The sequence below is a fragment of the Tachysurus vachellii genome, chromosome 19 (genome assembly GCF_030014155.1).
Source record: "Tachysurus vachellii isolate PV-2020 chromosome 19, HZAU_Pvac_v1, whole genome shotgun sequence".
Classification (NCBI taxonomy): Eukaryota; Metazoa; Chordata; class Actinopteri; order Siluriformes; family Bagridae; genus Tachysurus; species Tachysurus vachellii.
In genome coordinates this window covers 8,211,819-8,227,701 of record NC_083478.1, presented here as the reverse complement: position 1 = coordinate 8,227,701, position 15,883 = coordinate 8,211,819, and the positions used below count along the sequence as shown (strand labels likewise).

The following is a 15,883-nucleotide window of genomic DNA, read 5'->3' as shown; positions in this document are numbered from 1 at the left end:
AGAGGAGTGGAATAGACACAGTGAAGCATCCCAATGAGGTTATATGATATGGAAGCACTCAATAAATTAAATGTAGTATAATTCGTCACTCATTTGTTTACTCTGTTGGTGAATCATTAGAATAAATTAGTTAGTTTTTTTTTTTTGCACCTAACCCATGCCATACTATACAATACTACGTTTAGACAATTTTCAGGTGCATTTTAAACTGTGAGATTTTCTACTGATTGTTCTGAGGTATTTAAGATTTGTAAATCTGCATTCGGAAATGCTTTTAGGCTGAACTGGATGGAATGTATCTGGGAAATCGTGAATAAAAGAGTGAACGAATCAGCAGGAACTTTCTTATTTTACAATTAAAATAATCTTATTACTAAAAAATAAATAAATAAAGTATTACTGCCTGACCAAATTGCACAGCTGTGTGCAATTTTCTCTATAAAATGCTTACTTGTCTCGGGGTACAGAGTTATTTGTACCATTCTCCATGGAGGAAACATCATCTTCAGACTCATTCCCCTCGCAAGAGTCAAATCCAGACAACAGGAATTCATCCACGCTCAGATCCTCCAACTTCCTGTAACACAAGCATGCACAAAATTGTAACATTGTACAAATAACGCATCTGATGTTCTAGCTCTAGATATAGTCCCATCAAATGCAAAATGTAGTTAGTTTGTGCAGTTGCTTCGATTTCTTCCCAAACATTAGTAGGCATTATGTGAAGCTGCGCAATGAACCGTAGGAGGCTAAAGTTTACTTTAAATCAATATTTGGTGCATTTTCTCTACAAGATGTATTGCAAGCATACTTAGGTATAGAAATGCCAAGTTATAAAGTTTACAACACAGTCCTGAGCCAAGGGAGTTATTCTGTACACCCACCATCAAGCTAAACACTACCACTAATTTACTGGGATACATTAGAGTTGATATACAATAGAAGATTTCTATTTCGCTAGAACACCCTTAATATCACAGTGGCCATAGTTCACAACATATAAGTGCTAATACTTCCATGTAGCCAGCTAGGTGGCTAATGCTAACGCCCAGTACATCTTACTACACAATCAAAAACAGTTATTTAATCGAACAACTCTATATTCTATAAAGAGTCTCTGTTCACTCAGCAACACTCCGAATGAATTATTTGCGCTGTTAATGGAAAAATAAAAACTCGCACTTTACGTTACCTCTTGATCTTTCCTGCCATGCTGGATCTCCAACGTGCTTATGGACGCACTACCCACAATGCACCGCTACGCTCTGTTGATCTTTTGTGTCATGTTGGTTATATCGCGAGATTGAAAGCCTAAAAAGAAGCACATAGAAAAAAAACAGAGTAAACTCCTTTTAACCTTTGAGCTTTCTAATATGTTGTTCGTACACATACTACGTAACATAACCAGGTTATTTTTTAAAGGTAAATGAAATCTACACAGCACGTTTTAATGAATGAAATTCAACAGTCGGCGTGAAGTGAAACAAAAAATTAATTCGCTTCATTCAGCTGTCCACAGCTGTAAAACAGCAGGGAGGGCGTTATAGTGTTGCCAGATGCATATTTTATGTATTAATTTGCATCCATATAATAAAAACATTTTTTATATTAGTACATTGATTTATAAATGCATTGTGACTAATTATACCACAACAATTGTGAATGATTGAGTCATTTTTTTTCCGAAGGTAATAAATTAGGATTAGGACATAATATTATAGAAAAACAAATGGAAATATGGAAAGTGTCTTGCATCTTTGTTACTACTCCTATTTAGATAGGCAAACAGCAAAACAAACATTATTATTATTGTATTAATAAATAAAACAAATTGAACTTCCCCCAATATGGTGCAAAACATAAACAGAGAAGTACATAATGTTCAAATACACGACATTATAATCTTTGTTATTTGTCCAATGATTACAATTTGTATTAATAAATAAATTAAAAAAACTGTATTCTATCTGTTTTCTGTTTTTTTTCTTTATGTTGTTGGTTAGCCACAAAATAAGTATCTCATCACTTATCTTAATCACAGATATACTAATATTTATATGTATAATATTTATAACTATGTATATGTGTATAACATGTATATTCTAACAATCTTATGCAATACGGAATTAATTACTTTTAATTACTATGATGTCTTTAAATGTGATCTACAACACCCAATACAATATAACACGTTATCCAAGATAGGTGTATTTCTCACGCGGATCTGGCAACCCCTGGTGTGAGGTCTGTGTTTGGATGCTATAAGTAATTACACTCATCTCCGTTTATTTATTTATTTATTTATTTATTTATTTATTTTCTCGTTTCGTGGACAGTTTTGGCTGAGGGGGAAAACATTGCTTCGACCCAATATCATTTCGGTTTCTGTTAAAACTGGAGAGAGCTTTTCACAGAAAGAAGCAGGCGCTGTCAATCAGACACAGACGACGCCGTCAGGTGAGTTTCTGCTCGAGGGGTTTAATTAACGTTATACTTTTACATGTCAGCACAGCTCGTGTACAAGTAAAGCTTATTTTTGGTTTGATGAAGCTGAAGTAAACCTGACTGCCTGAAGTCTGATCTAATAAAAGCAGCAACCGCTTTTCTGTCAACGCCTTTGTTCAGGGTTTTACAGTTTACCTCAGGAACAGAAGTCACAGCTAGCCGCGATGCTAACTGTATTAAATAAAGCTTCTACCGGTAAACTGGTGCTTGGTCCATATCATGGCTAGGTGCTAGCTTATTGCTACATATCCTTTATTGGATATGTAACAAAATATAAAACTGTATTAAACGTCTGGGCGACAACATTAATCTTTAAATGTGCACATTAAAAGATTTCTACAAAAAAAAAAAAAATCCAGTTTGGATTTAAAGACCCAAGACAATTTCAAATGCAATAAAGTTTTAAGGTGGACTGATTACCTAATGTAAGATATACCGAGCTTAACATGCATAGCATTGATTTCCTCACTAATATGCAATTAGGTATTTTATATATTTGGCGCAGTAGTAGTCAGACCATACATGTTTGTAAATCGACGACGTCAGTATAAATCTAAATGATCGATGTTCAATGACGTTTCGGCCGTGCTACCTTAAATTATGACGTCATCGCGCAGCACTCGTGCGGCTGCATTTACGTCAACAACATACAAAAGCGCAAACTAGACTAGGGATCTGTACGCATGTTTCACGCGCACTGCACTGCTCAGTTGATTGGGTTGAGTCCGATACGTTTCTAGAATTATTAGAGGAGCGGCTCTAGGAGACAGGTGTCTGCTGTTACAGGTAAGAAAGCAGTGTTTCCCCTGTGGATCCTGTGTGTAAGTCAGAAGGGTGTGTGTGTGTGTGTGTGTGTGTGTGTGTGTGTGTGTGTGTGTGTGTGTGTGTGTGTTTGTGTGTGTGTTGGGGGTGATAGGGTAGGAAGGGCATGAAGTGAGGAGATGATGCTCATCATTTTACAGAGCATGGAGATTTCTGAGCCATAGGCACTAAAGGCTATAAACTGTAGGGACAGCTGTTCTGATCAGGCCAGGGAAAGATGCAAAGCTGCATTTAGTCATGACATCTGTTATTGTGATGTGACTCAGTATGCTGAGTCAGACAGATGGATGGTGGTGTCTAAAGGGATGGGGTATTGCCATGGTAACCAGTTTGTCTACACATGAGGGGACGGGGTGGGGTTGGATATTGAGATGGATTGGGTGATGGTGGGTTTTCAGAGTAAAGCATTTTATTACACTGTCTTAAAAGGGGAAAATTCAGCAATAACACTTACACAAGCAGATTTTTCCTTGCCACCTAGAGAATCGTCATTAACACCTCTATGAATCCTCAGTCTTGAAAGAGTTCGGTGACATCTTGAAAGAACACATGACTGATTAAACTATTATAAGTGAAAATCCGTGTAATTCTTTCATGCAGCTGCCTTTCTTACACCTGTTTGCTCTTTCCCACCAGTAATCCACAGTTGGCTCATTGTAATCTATGTGAAAATGCATTAAAGGTGCAGTTTATTTTGTTAGTGCACTCTGCTGTTTGTAATGTGAATTGTACAGAATTGAAATGTCAGTGAAAATCTGTTACAAGAGATGTTGCTTTCTGTACGGAGGTATTTTTTTAAATTATTATTTCATAATATGTAATTTAATTGCATAGTGTGTTTGTGGTTGCGTTTTTAGATTTATAATGATATTGACCCCACTTGCTCTTTATGTTTAGAGAATGTTTTATTTGGTCTTACTAGTGTCCCTCAAACAAAACAAACAAACACATTGTATTATGACTAATTTAAATTTACACTAAATATAAATGCATGTAACTATAGTAAACAAACCATTGTTTTTGAATGAATGACAAGAGATTAAAATATATATCCTGACTATTCTTCATTCAGATAACAGGGAAGCACAATTGTCTTTTCAGCACATTTTCCTTCTTGTATGTCGACTACGACTGATGCCACTTCTAAACACAAACACACCCCATAGTATTGACAGGTTTCGATGCAATTGAGAATCCATTTGAAATTTGGACGTTTGTGTAAATGAAATTGTAAACTGTAATACACAGTTTCATTTGAAATTGTATGTCCACAAATAGAAAACACAACAAACACAGTTTGCAATGTAAGTCCTGAAAGTTTGAAAATACTCCTGAAAATACTTCAGTACGTTTGCTTTAATATCATGAATACTTCATGGAGTACATTAGTGTAAGGGCCGGGGCTGTTTCAGCTAGGGGTGGGCTTAAAAGCTTAAAATGAAGAAACTAGTGAGCTTTATTTCATTGTCATATTGGGAATAACATGTTTTTTTAAAACTGTAGATATAATAATATTAGTAGTTTACAAGCTTTACCTGTAGATTTATATTTATATACGCTTATATTATAGGCTCATCGAGTGTCAGATAATACACTGGATTCTCACACAAAGCACATCATAGCAGCTTTTACATTCTGGAAGTTTGGATAAACATTTCTGACCCTTCCAGAGCTTGCTGGTTGCTGAGGATGTCATATGCAGAGATGTGAGACCACCAATTTTAACTCACAACAAATTAATTCTTCATGATTTCTCTCTGCAACAGCTTTAAACTGTAAAACCTCACCTGGAGTGTTTAAAGAGTCTGTGCATGTTTTATAAATGTCTTCCAGTTTGGTCAACAGCATGCAGGGATTTTCCCCTTCAAAGAGTTAATAAGTCCTAATATTATATTCTAAAACTCTTGAAAGTAAGCCTTACCTTCCTGTAGCTTAAAACATGCTTATATACAACCTTTATTGCAGCCTGTTGCTGTTTTTTCTTTTTCATTTTACTTTAAATGTTGTTGCTCATGAACATTTTAGGAATTTGTTGTTTGTTGTATTAGATATTACTTGAGACAGATCTGGTCAAGAGTCATTAAATGCATATACAAAGTCTGCATTTTTTGGAAGCATTGCTTAATTTCTGATGTTATTAGATTTCTGAAATGCTGCTTTTTTATCACCTTTTTACGATCAGTCTTTCCAGGATTGTTTTATTCCACAGTGCATGTCGAGCAATCAGTTTCAGACAAGAAGGTTTTTGTGTAAGTTTTTGATGTTTTCCAAGGATATACAGCAGTCATAATTAGCCATAATTTAAAATATGAAGTGCTCATTATTTATTAAGTCACTTGGCTACTGCATCAGCTCTGATGAGCCCATTTTCATGAATGTCTGCTTCTAGGGGACTGGAAGGTGGCAGTAGGGAACCGCTTCCTGTTGCTTAGAGAATGAAAGATTTCTCAAACAGATTGCGGAGTTGCATTAGCAAGAACTGTCATGACATCAAAGTGTACTTCTCAACTTATTGGCTTATCACTTATTGGCATCATTATTATCTTTAGCTGCACAGTCAACATATTTTCTTCTGTACTTATTTATACTAGTAACAAATAAAAAGAATCAACTACCGAGGGAAAAAAAATGGTTTCTTGCCACCCGGATTAAAATCTTAGGAGTCATTCGTAGATTACTTAGGAATTGTTAGGAAGTATTCTTAAGGTTCTTTATCCAGTCACTGTACTATGTAGACTCCAGCATACTGAAGCAGGACTGTGTGTATATTAAATTCAAATAATGGCAAATAGTGTGGCTGCTCATTTTGCCAGAAGTTGCCTATTCTCACTGAAAATGAATCTTCAGTCGCTTTGTTGCAAGGTGCTGTGTGTGGACCTCACATTAGGAAGTATTCTCTAATCTTTTGAAGGAGACAAAATTAAAATTTAAATCTAAATATGGCCATAAAAATGCACAAAGTTCTTATTCAGGCTTTCATAGATTAGCTAAAGGTATTTTTTTTCCCACAGGTCTGAGATTAACTCTGCTCAGAATTATTCTGGGGCAAACCTATAAAGTTTTGATATTTAAGTAGTGGTCAAAGGCGCATACTTGTGGTCCTTTAATGTAACATTCATCTCCATTGTCTACTGGAGAAATGGAGATTTCTCATTAAGAACTAAATCAAACAAAATAAATAGGAAAACAGAAGCCAACATAATGAGCTTGATCTTGCAGTTGTCCTTCTCTCGTATTGTTTTATAACTTGATATAAATTAATGATGAATCAGGAATTATTTGTGTACATTCACTGGTATTCTTTCTTGTTAGAAAAACAGCATTTTTCTTTATACATTGTGAATTAGCGAATACGCAGTGAACGTTGGTCAATCAGGAGCTTTTTTTTCCCCTATACAGCTGCTGGGACTGAGGCTCAGGCAACAGCAGGCCTCAGATCGCAGCATGATGGAGGGAGGCATGCAACTGGTAAATCGCGACGGCCACAGCATCTCGCACAACTCCAAACGCCACTACCACGACTCGTTTGTGTCCATGAACAGGATGCGGCAACGCGGCCTGCTCTGCGACATCGTGCTGCATGTGGCCAACAAGGAGATCAAGGCTCACAAAGTGGTGCTGGCGTCCTGCAGCCCCTACTTCCATGCCATGTTTACTAGTAGGTGATCTTACAGTGTATATCATCTCATCAAAAGCAAAACAGAAAGTAAGAACTACTTAAAATAACTATTTTTTTCTTAGTCCTTTACATTATGTTGTATTCTGTCCCATCTGTGTGAATGTGCCTATCTAATACAATCACACTTGCATTCATACTTAAACTTAAAAGGATTTTTGAATCCGTTTCTGATATTAAAGCTAGGACTGTGCAAGCTAAATTTGTTCAGCCTATTTGTTCCTATTGAATCACTTCCTGTTTTACCTCCTTTCCCCACTGGCCTATGTTTTCCATGTGTATTCTTTTCCCTTTCCGGTCTTAGGTCAGCAGGGGTCTTGTTTTTTCTTATTTGTCATCCCTCATCAGGCTACAGTGTGATGTTACAGTATGTCTAAGGACAGAGTGCAAAGTAGTTTAGTGTTACTGTTCTGATCTTACCACACACCAACACACGTCTGACTTCATCTCAAACCTCTGAGCAGTTCATTTAAACCAAAGTGTATGAGCACCCCTCACTGAGAAGAAGAGCTTATAGGTGAAAATACTAGCTGGAGACAAGGGGAAATAGTAAATGTCAAAGAAACACCTCTTCGACTCAGTAGCCTGGTTTGACAAACACTTTTATTTCATTTAAGTGTCTTAATTTAACCCAGGCTTTATTATCAGCATGCTTTCTAACCCCACATTAACCCGACCTTTCTTTTATATCAAATCTGCTATATCAAATTGTGTGTGTGTGTGTGTGTGTGTGTAGATGAGATGTCGGAGAGCCGTCAGACCCACGTTACACTGCATGACATTGATCCACAGGCATTGGAGCAGTTGGTTCAGTATGCCTACACCGCTGAGATAGTAGTGGGAGAAGGAAATGTGCAGGTACAACTTAGGGGTGTCTTGGCAGAAATATCATATCACATGATACTTGATCTCATTTTCAGTATTGTGATATACAATGCAGTCAAAAAGTCTGAGACTATATACAAATTAAAATTGTATTAATTCCATACATAACTGTACATAGTACAATATGCAGTGAAATGATTTTTTTTTTTAATTGAAAATTACTTCGGGAATCACAAGTGGTCATTGAAAATGCATTCAAGACCTTTATCCTACTCTGCGATCCTCTTGTGATAGACTATGAGACCAGAGACGGATATTAATACCAAGTCTGGACATGGATCAAAATAATCAAAAAGATTGTATTGTACAGTATATCTTGACTAAGGCTAAGCTTTCTGGGTTTTGGTTGTCTGTCTGGTGTGTAAAGACGCTGCTCCCGGCGGCCAGCCTCCTGCAGCTGAATGGAGTAAGAGATGCCTGCTGCAAGTTCCTTCTCGGTCAGCTGGACCCCTCTAACTGCCTGGGCATCCGTGGCTTTGCTGACACACACTCCTGCAGTGACCTGCTCAAGTCTGCTCACAAATATGTTCTGCAGCATTTTGTGGAGGTGTCCAAGACCGAGGAGTTCATGCTGCTGCCTCTCAAACAGGTGAGGACCCAGTGGTAGAATGAGATTTGAAAGAAAATTTGTTGTTCAAGGAGTTCAGCAACTTCAACTCAATCCTACAGTTAACATGCATTAGCAGCTTCTTTTTAGTGTTTAACTTTTGGTCACCAGATTTTTGTTAATGAACAAACACAATTGTTGATAATCACATTTATCATTTGCCCAATTTAAGTTAAGATTAATTCCTGCACAGTGTCTGTCCTCTTTGCATAATTCTACAGCTCATTTGAAAGTTCTATCATTGATCCACACCATATTGATATCCCAAAAGCATATCTTGGAGAATGACTGCAAGCATTAGGGGGACTTGAGACAGCAGCACATAAGCCAGTGGTCCATGAAGCATAACCACTGGGTCTCTCTTTGTTGTTGTTGTTGTTGTTGTTGTTGTTTTTTTGGTCATAGTGGTGGAATTCAAAACCACCTGGTTTCTTATATTTTTAGAAATAAATTTCAGAAATCTCCTCAACATAATAAATAAAACAAAATATTACTGCATACATTTAAATACAATAAATTTTAGCGATGCTTCGTGAAATTCATTTTAGAGTTAAATGGGTCTCAGGCTACAGTTCCTGCACTAATCAAAGTCTCATTCCTAAATCTTTTCATCCAATGACCCTAACATCGATTGAAGTGTGCCCTCATTAGGGATGCATCAAGTCTTTAAATAGACCAGGAGGAAGTGAGGAGAGAGGAGGCTGTCCAAGAGAGGATACTGTACACAAGCTCCCTTGTTATTGTAGGATGTGATGCAAGGATGTGGTATAAATTCTCTTACCTGACAAGAATGACCTAATACATATTGATAGCATTAAGTAACAACAAGCACTTATTCACAGCACATTATCAAAAACATTTCAACAGCAATGTTCGTACATTTCCGTAATTGCTTTGTGTTGTATTAATACCCAGATCTGTTATGTGACGGGTTGTACAGTTGTACAGCAACAAGTCAGTAATAAGTAATCCATATTAAAGGGATGCTTCAGTGAGCAAGGAAGGGTCTCTTGTCAAATACATTTGCTGTACTGTTCCTTTCCTTTTGTCCCCAGATGGAATATAGGAAGCGAGCAATGTAATGCAATAATATGAATGAGAAGTTCAGATCTCTGCCAGTCATCCCTGATTGAGCCTAGACACAAATCCTATACTAGGTCAGCATGCTGTCTTTCAGATGTCATGTATGCTTTTTTCAGCAATATCTGAAATGATCTGGCTGTTCCTTTTATTCTCCATTGCGCAACATTTGTCTGTTGTTGATGGTTTCTCTTTTAAGTAAAAGCTCTTTTCTGAATAATCTGACTTCTGGTTCTTTTGCTTCGTTGAGGTCTGTCACTCTGACACTGAAAGGCTGTGTTCCTCAAATCCTTTTTAAATGTGTTGTTTCATGACTGACAGTAGCTGATGAAAAGGGCTTTGCACTTGGGTTTTTTCCCCACTCTCTCTGGCTTGCTCTCTGTGTTCTCTGTGTTTTTCACAGCAGGTGTTGGTGGCTTGTGTCACTGCAGCAGTATGCAGTTTATCCTTGCGCCTACTCAGCTGTGACATGTGCCGAGATTTAAGGTTTAAGACCAGGGAAACTCGCAACTATTTCACTTCCACCAACAGACACATGTATAAACTTACAGACAAGCACAAAAACACCTGTATGCATTTATGAGCAGGACTGTAAATGGTGTAATCGGTGTGTCCACTGTCTTTTACCCCTGACCTTGCCTGTATGGTAAAGTTCTGTGCCAGAGTGTAATATGTTCTCACCTGTGGCGAAAAAACTTTTAAATATGAGGTGTGGTTTGCTTTTAAAGGTGGAAAACAACATTTCAGAAACAATGTTCAAATCCTTGCTTTTTTTATTTCTACATCACTGCATAAAGCACTATAGACTTAATAGCTCGGTGTAAATTGTGTGTAATTAGCTATTATAAATAACTGAATGAATGTCTATCAGATTTAAATATTTTAAACTGAAAGTTAGCTATTGTAAAGATGTTTGTCATGTATTTTGAAAGTGATTAAGTTATTAACTGATTCATGTAGATCCAGAGATTTTCCATTATCGGAATACTTATGTGTACTGTATATACATGTGCTAAACAGGATAAACCGGACATTTTATATTGCTGTGTTGTGTGTGCACTACAGGTGCTGGACCTTATCTCTAGTGACAATTTAAATGTTCCATCAGAAGAGGAAGTGTACAGGGCCGTATTGAGCTGGGTTAAGCATGATATTGATGGGCGAAGGCAACATGTACCCAGGGTGAGTGTATTCCTGTTAGTTAAGCATATTGTATACTGTATGTTTACAGTACATTATAAAGATTATCAATATATCTAAGTACATATATAAACTACCTTAAATTACTTGATTATCCCTTCTCTGGTTTTCTCCCGCTGATACCCTGTCTGCCTCAATCTCTCACACTGGGCAACAATCTCCTCCAGCTGATGAAGTGTGTGCGTCTGCCGTTGTTGACGCGGGATTTCCTAATGAGTAACGTGGACACGGAGCTGCTGGTGCGCCACCACTCGGAGTGTAAAGATCTGTTGATAGAAGCACTTAAATATCATCTGATGCCCGAGCAGAGGGGTGTGCTGAGTAACTGTCGCACTCGGCCCCGTCGCTGTGAGGGTGCCAGCCCTGTGCTGTTTGCTGTGGGTCAGTACATCAAGTTACAATTTGAGTTTTTTTACATGAAGCTGGCTTCTAGTTGATGGAAATTAAGCAATCCATTGTGATCCTTCTCAGGTGGCGGCAGTCTCTTTGCCATACATGGAGACTGTGAGGCCTACGACACCAGGACAGACCGCTGGCACATGGTGGCGTCTATGTCTACACGACGGGCCCGAGTTGGAGTTGCTGCTATTGGGAATAAGCTGTATGCTGTAGGCGGGTAACAAGCTTCTTATCTCTGTCTCTGATGTACTTTCTCTGTTATTCTTGGCATACATCTACTTGAGCATGTGTTAGCACATCATTGGCTTTTTATAAGAGATTTAGACAAGTCAATGAATGTCAAGTTACAATTTAACCTTCAATTTCTTGACGTCAGGTATGACGGCACATCTGACTTGGCCACTGTTGAGTCATATGATCCTGTGACCAATGGCTGGCAACCAGAGGTATCTATGGGAACCAGGAGGAGCTGTCTGGGTGTGGCAGTGCTTCATGGTTTACTCTATGCAGCTGGAGGCTATGATGGTGCATCCTGTCTTAACAGGTAAAATATCCTCATGGGTTTAGAAAGAAAGGTAGTTGATGATAAACCACATAAACGAACCTCCTTTTCTAGGAATGTCAATATTTTATTGATATTCAATAAGAGATAAAATTACCTAAAAGAATATCAACACCCCACACTGCCAGTTAATCAATCAATCAGTCTGTCTGTCTGTCTGTCTGTCTGTCTATCTGTCTATCTATCTATCTATCTATCTATCTATCTATCTATCTATCTATCTATCTAATCAATCTTATCTCCAGAGCAATGTTCCAAAATCTAGTGGACAGCCTTCGCCTAAGAGTGTTAATAAGAAGTTTATTATAACAGCAAAAGGGGACTAAGATCTGAATGGATGTTTTCCTTTGCTGTATCCACTAATATCCAGCTTTTCTTCTTCTATCCTCTAGTGCAGAGAGGTATGACCCACTAACTGGCACCTGGACCTCCACTGCTGCCATGAGTACCAGGAGAAGATATGTGAGAGTGGCCACACTAGGTGAACTTTTCGTTGGAAGCCTCTCTGCGTAACTACCACAGAATAATTTAATGCTTATGGTTGTAAATGACGACACTCATAATCATCAGAGTTCCTGCAAAATACGACTGATTCATTTTGCAAGACAAGACCTGTAATTTTCACATTTTATTTTTCCAGAAGTGGCTGCTAAAGCATAAAACAATGTTACCTTTTTAACTCCCATTAACAAATGTATACCTGGCTATGTTTTCAGATGGCAGTCTGTATGCAGTTGGTGGATATGATAGCTCCTCACACCTAGCCACAGTAGAGAAATATGATCCACAGGTACTTAATTTTGTTTGAGCAAAAAGTTAGTATAACTTTATAAAAGCTATTCTGTTATCATAAATAAATGTATTTCAAAATTTAGACAGCTACAAGGTTTCAGGGTTAAGATTTCTAAAGCGTTATGTTTCAATTTTCCAAGGGTTTTTTTTAAATCATAGGTAATATTAACAATGGATCTAGCAAGCTACTCTGACTTTTATTTATATGTTTCTGGCAAGGAAATGAGCTCTACTGCCCAATCCGAGCAGAGCTGCTGAGAACTGGTCACTTTCACATGTAGATTTACTTAGTGCTTTGGGAAAGTTCTCATAGACAGCAGTCCTCATTGCTTCTTTAACAGACTCTTTATGGTTTTACCCCAAAACCACTTATAGTTTCATTGTTATTATTCTTTTCTTAGAGTAATGCATGGACTGCCATAGCCAACATGCTAAGCCGGAGGAGCAGTGCTGGTGTTGCTGTATTGGAGGGAATGCTTTATGTTGCTGGAGGCAATGATGGAACAAGCTGTCTGAACTCAGTAGAGCGGTATAACCCTAAAACCAACACATGGGAAGGAGTGGCCCCGATGAACATCCGGAGGTAAGCAACTATGTCAGTGAACATCTTCAGGTAAATAGCTGCACATGTAAACTGGGTATAGTGCTCCTTAAAAATCACTTAAGAAAGAACTGGGTGACAATGTAAGACCAGAGAGGTCAGACGGAACTATTGCAGCTAATGACACAATATCTGATTTAATTATTTAATCAGTAGCTAATTTAATCATGAAGGGTTTCTGATTGCAGAGCAAGCAGGTCAGATTAGACAAGCAGCAAGAGGTTTGTTTTCAGCAAAAGTCTGAGACATTTTGTAGATTGCAGAACTAGCACTACTTATCATTTCCCCAAGTTAAGTTGAGATTAATTCCTGCACAGTGTCTGTCCTCTTTGCATAATTCTACAGCTCATTTGAATGCTCCATCATTGATCTACACACTGCTTATATAAATTCACAATTTACACCACTGTGCCACGTTAAACAAAAATGCCTAAACATTATGTATACTATGAATATCGTAAATTTACTCATCTTCTTCAGGAGTACTCATGACCTGGTGGCCATGGATGGCTGGCTCTATGCTGTTGGAGGAAATGATGGCAGCTCCAGCCTCAACTCCATCGAGAAGTACAATCCACGCAGCAACAAGTGGGTGGCGGCGTCGTGCATGTTCACACGCCGTAGCAGTGTAGGAGTGGCCGTCCTGGAGCTGCTCAACTTCCCTCCACCATCCTCACCCACGTTATCCGTCTCCTCCACCAGTCTTTGACAAAGGGTGAAGACCCGACTGAGCTCTAGCGGCCTGCCCTGTGTGGCCAAGAGGCGCAACTGCTCAGTGTGAGCTCTGGTGGTGGGAGAAGCGATTTATGGACCATAGCACAGGTGAAGAGAGGTAAAACAGTTAAATATGAAAAGTGAAGCCCACAAACTTCTGCCCTCCTCACCCTGCACCTTCCACCCCGATGCTTGAAAGTGCAGAGTCTCTCTGCCATTTTTAAGTCACTTGTATATGATGTATACTGTAATGTATTTGTTTTTTTTTTAAATAATGATACTGCAATAATATATAAAAATTAAATATTTCACCTAGGAATGTAGTTCTTGGGTTCTGCCTTGCATGTTTACTGAAATTTGGTCTTGGCAGAATAAAACATTGTAGTGCTGCTGTGCCACACTAGGTGGCAGTGATGTGCAACGCTGCCACATTTCACCATTGTGCATGGACACACCCAAGCAGAGAGACTTCATACAGTGCTGGATGATATAAACATACTCTAAATGTTGACCAGAGAATTCTAATACATGTTGAATATATTTTCTTATTTATTTTATTAAATGTAAAAAAAAAAACACGACACTAATTCAGAGATGTTTTATGCAGAAGGACCACTTTGTGGGAAAAAACATGATGTCTGATATTTAAATATCAAATAAGTGAGAATGTTGGAGGTTTTTTCTGTGTAGTAAATAATATTGAGTTCATAGACATGTAGCCATGTATCTGAAGCCTTGATAAATTACTGTGTATGACTCTGCAATCATACCATGAATAAAGGGGGACGATGTAGAGACAGGATTCTCTATTAAGGGGTATAGCCATACTGAAAGTAGATGTGACCTACAGCAACCTCACATTACCTCACATTCATTTTCATGTAGTGTTCACAGGTTTGTCTTGAGAAAGACAAACCCACTGCTTTTGATTAATTCTAGTCAGTTGCAGATACTTAATCCTATTTCCTTCACTTGTATAGGATTCGGTCTTGTGTATATATTGCATTTCAGTACATTCGGTTCTTTTACACCATCGGGTTCAATCTGGTTAGAGAGGGAGAGAGAGAAAGAGAGAGGATGTGTGTGTGTGTGCTGCTGAGATGTCATGGGTATTAGCAACTACCAATGCATCCTACATTAGAGGAGAAAACCGACTTGGAGAATTGTGACAGTGAGGATGCAGGATTATAAAACCCTTACTCATTGTCACATACACTTTGATTAATAAATGTAGCATAACTTCTAAGAAGTTACAACTTTTTTATTTTCCTTTTTGAATGATGTGCTAAGATAGAAGATAGACCTGTGCTAAGACAGAAGATGCAGGGATTATGAGTGATAATTCAGTCTATAGAGACTCTCTGTTCATTTCTGTGGCAGAGACGGTGCCATGCTGGTTTGAGCATTTTTTTTCCAGGATAACTAACCCTGAGGAAAAGAAAAGACTTTACATTAACGGAAATTCATATTCAACCGTGCAATGTGTATGTAAACATGACTTTTTTCAGTTCATTTTGTTTTAAATGTTTTGTGTTGTTTATTTATAATGTTTTGTTATATTTATTAAGGAAACTTAATTATTACTTATTTTTTGCACTATTCTCAGATGGAGCAATATACTACTGTTCACAAAAAATAAAGCTGTTTTCAAATGTAATGTGGATTTGTATGATTTGGTGTGTGCTGATTTAGGACAAAAATGTATTTTTTTTTCGTCTGAAGCCTGTTCATTTAGATACTACTACTACTACTACTACTACTAATAAAATAATAACTATGTGGACAAAATAGTCATTATTTAGTAATAATTACATAATACAAATGTATGGCAAAATAATGACATATCAATATTTATTATTATTATTATTATTTACAACTTTTTTTGGATTGTTCCTCTGATTATTAATCTAGAAATATAATGATTATTAGGCATATTTCTTAGATAAACAGATGTTGACACGTGAAACTGCTATACACGACAAAGCTAATTAAATTGACATATTCCCACTTTAATCATCAATAATGATACAGGTCTAGTTC

The 15,883-nt window shown here is 37.7% G+C and overlaps 2 protein-coding genes across 5 annotated transcripts in view; one reads left to right on the top strand and one right to left on the bottom strand.

The window, feature by feature from the left end:
- Positions 1–1,307, bottom strand: part of noc2l (NOC2-like nucleolar associated transcriptional repressor) — a 36,635-nt gene extending 35,328 nt beyond the window's left edge. Inside the window, exons 1-2 of the mRNA XM_060893530.1 lie at positions 1,193–1,307; positions 452–577 (exon numbers count right to left, since the gene is read on the bottom strand). Of these exons, the coding sequence (XP_060749513.1) occupies positions 452–577; positions 1,193–1,212 (146 nt within the window). The 5' untranslated portion in view covers positions 1,213–1,307. The remainder of the gene's footprint in view (positions 1–451; positions 578–1,192) is intronic.
- Positions 1,308–2,244: 937 nt separating this feature from the next.
- On the top strand, positions 2,245–15,461 carry klhl17 (kelch-like family member 17). Of its 4 annotated transcripts, XM_060893531.1 has the most exons (13): positions 2,245–2,265; positions 2,337–2,457; positions 6,727–6,985; positions 7,740–7,861; positions 8,256–8,477; positions 10,641–10,757; positions 10,943–11,156; positions 11,247–11,391; positions 11,551–11,718; positions 12,129–12,217; positions 12,453–12,526; positions 12,930–13,111; positions 13,610–15,461. In XM_060893531.1, the coding sequence occupies exons 3-13, from the start codon at positions 6,772–6,774 to the stop codon at positions 13,836–13,838; spliced, it is 1,776 nt and encodes a 591-aa protein (XP_060749514.1). In that variant the 5' UTR covers positions 2,245–2,265; positions 2,337–2,457; positions 6,727–6,771; the 3' UTR covers positions 13,839–15,461. The 4 variants fall into 4 exon arrangements, with proteins under 4 accessions (XP_060749514.1, XP_060749518.1, XP_060749520.1 ...); XM_060893535.1 differs by lacking the exons at positions 2,245–2,265; positions 2,337–2,457 and adding an exon at positions 3,151–3,291; XM_060893537.1 differs by lacking the exons at positions 2,245–2,265; positions 2,337–2,457 and having other exon boundaries at positions 6,852–6,985; positions 7,157–7,861.
- The last annotated feature ends 422 nt before the right edge of the window (positions 15,462–15,883 follow it).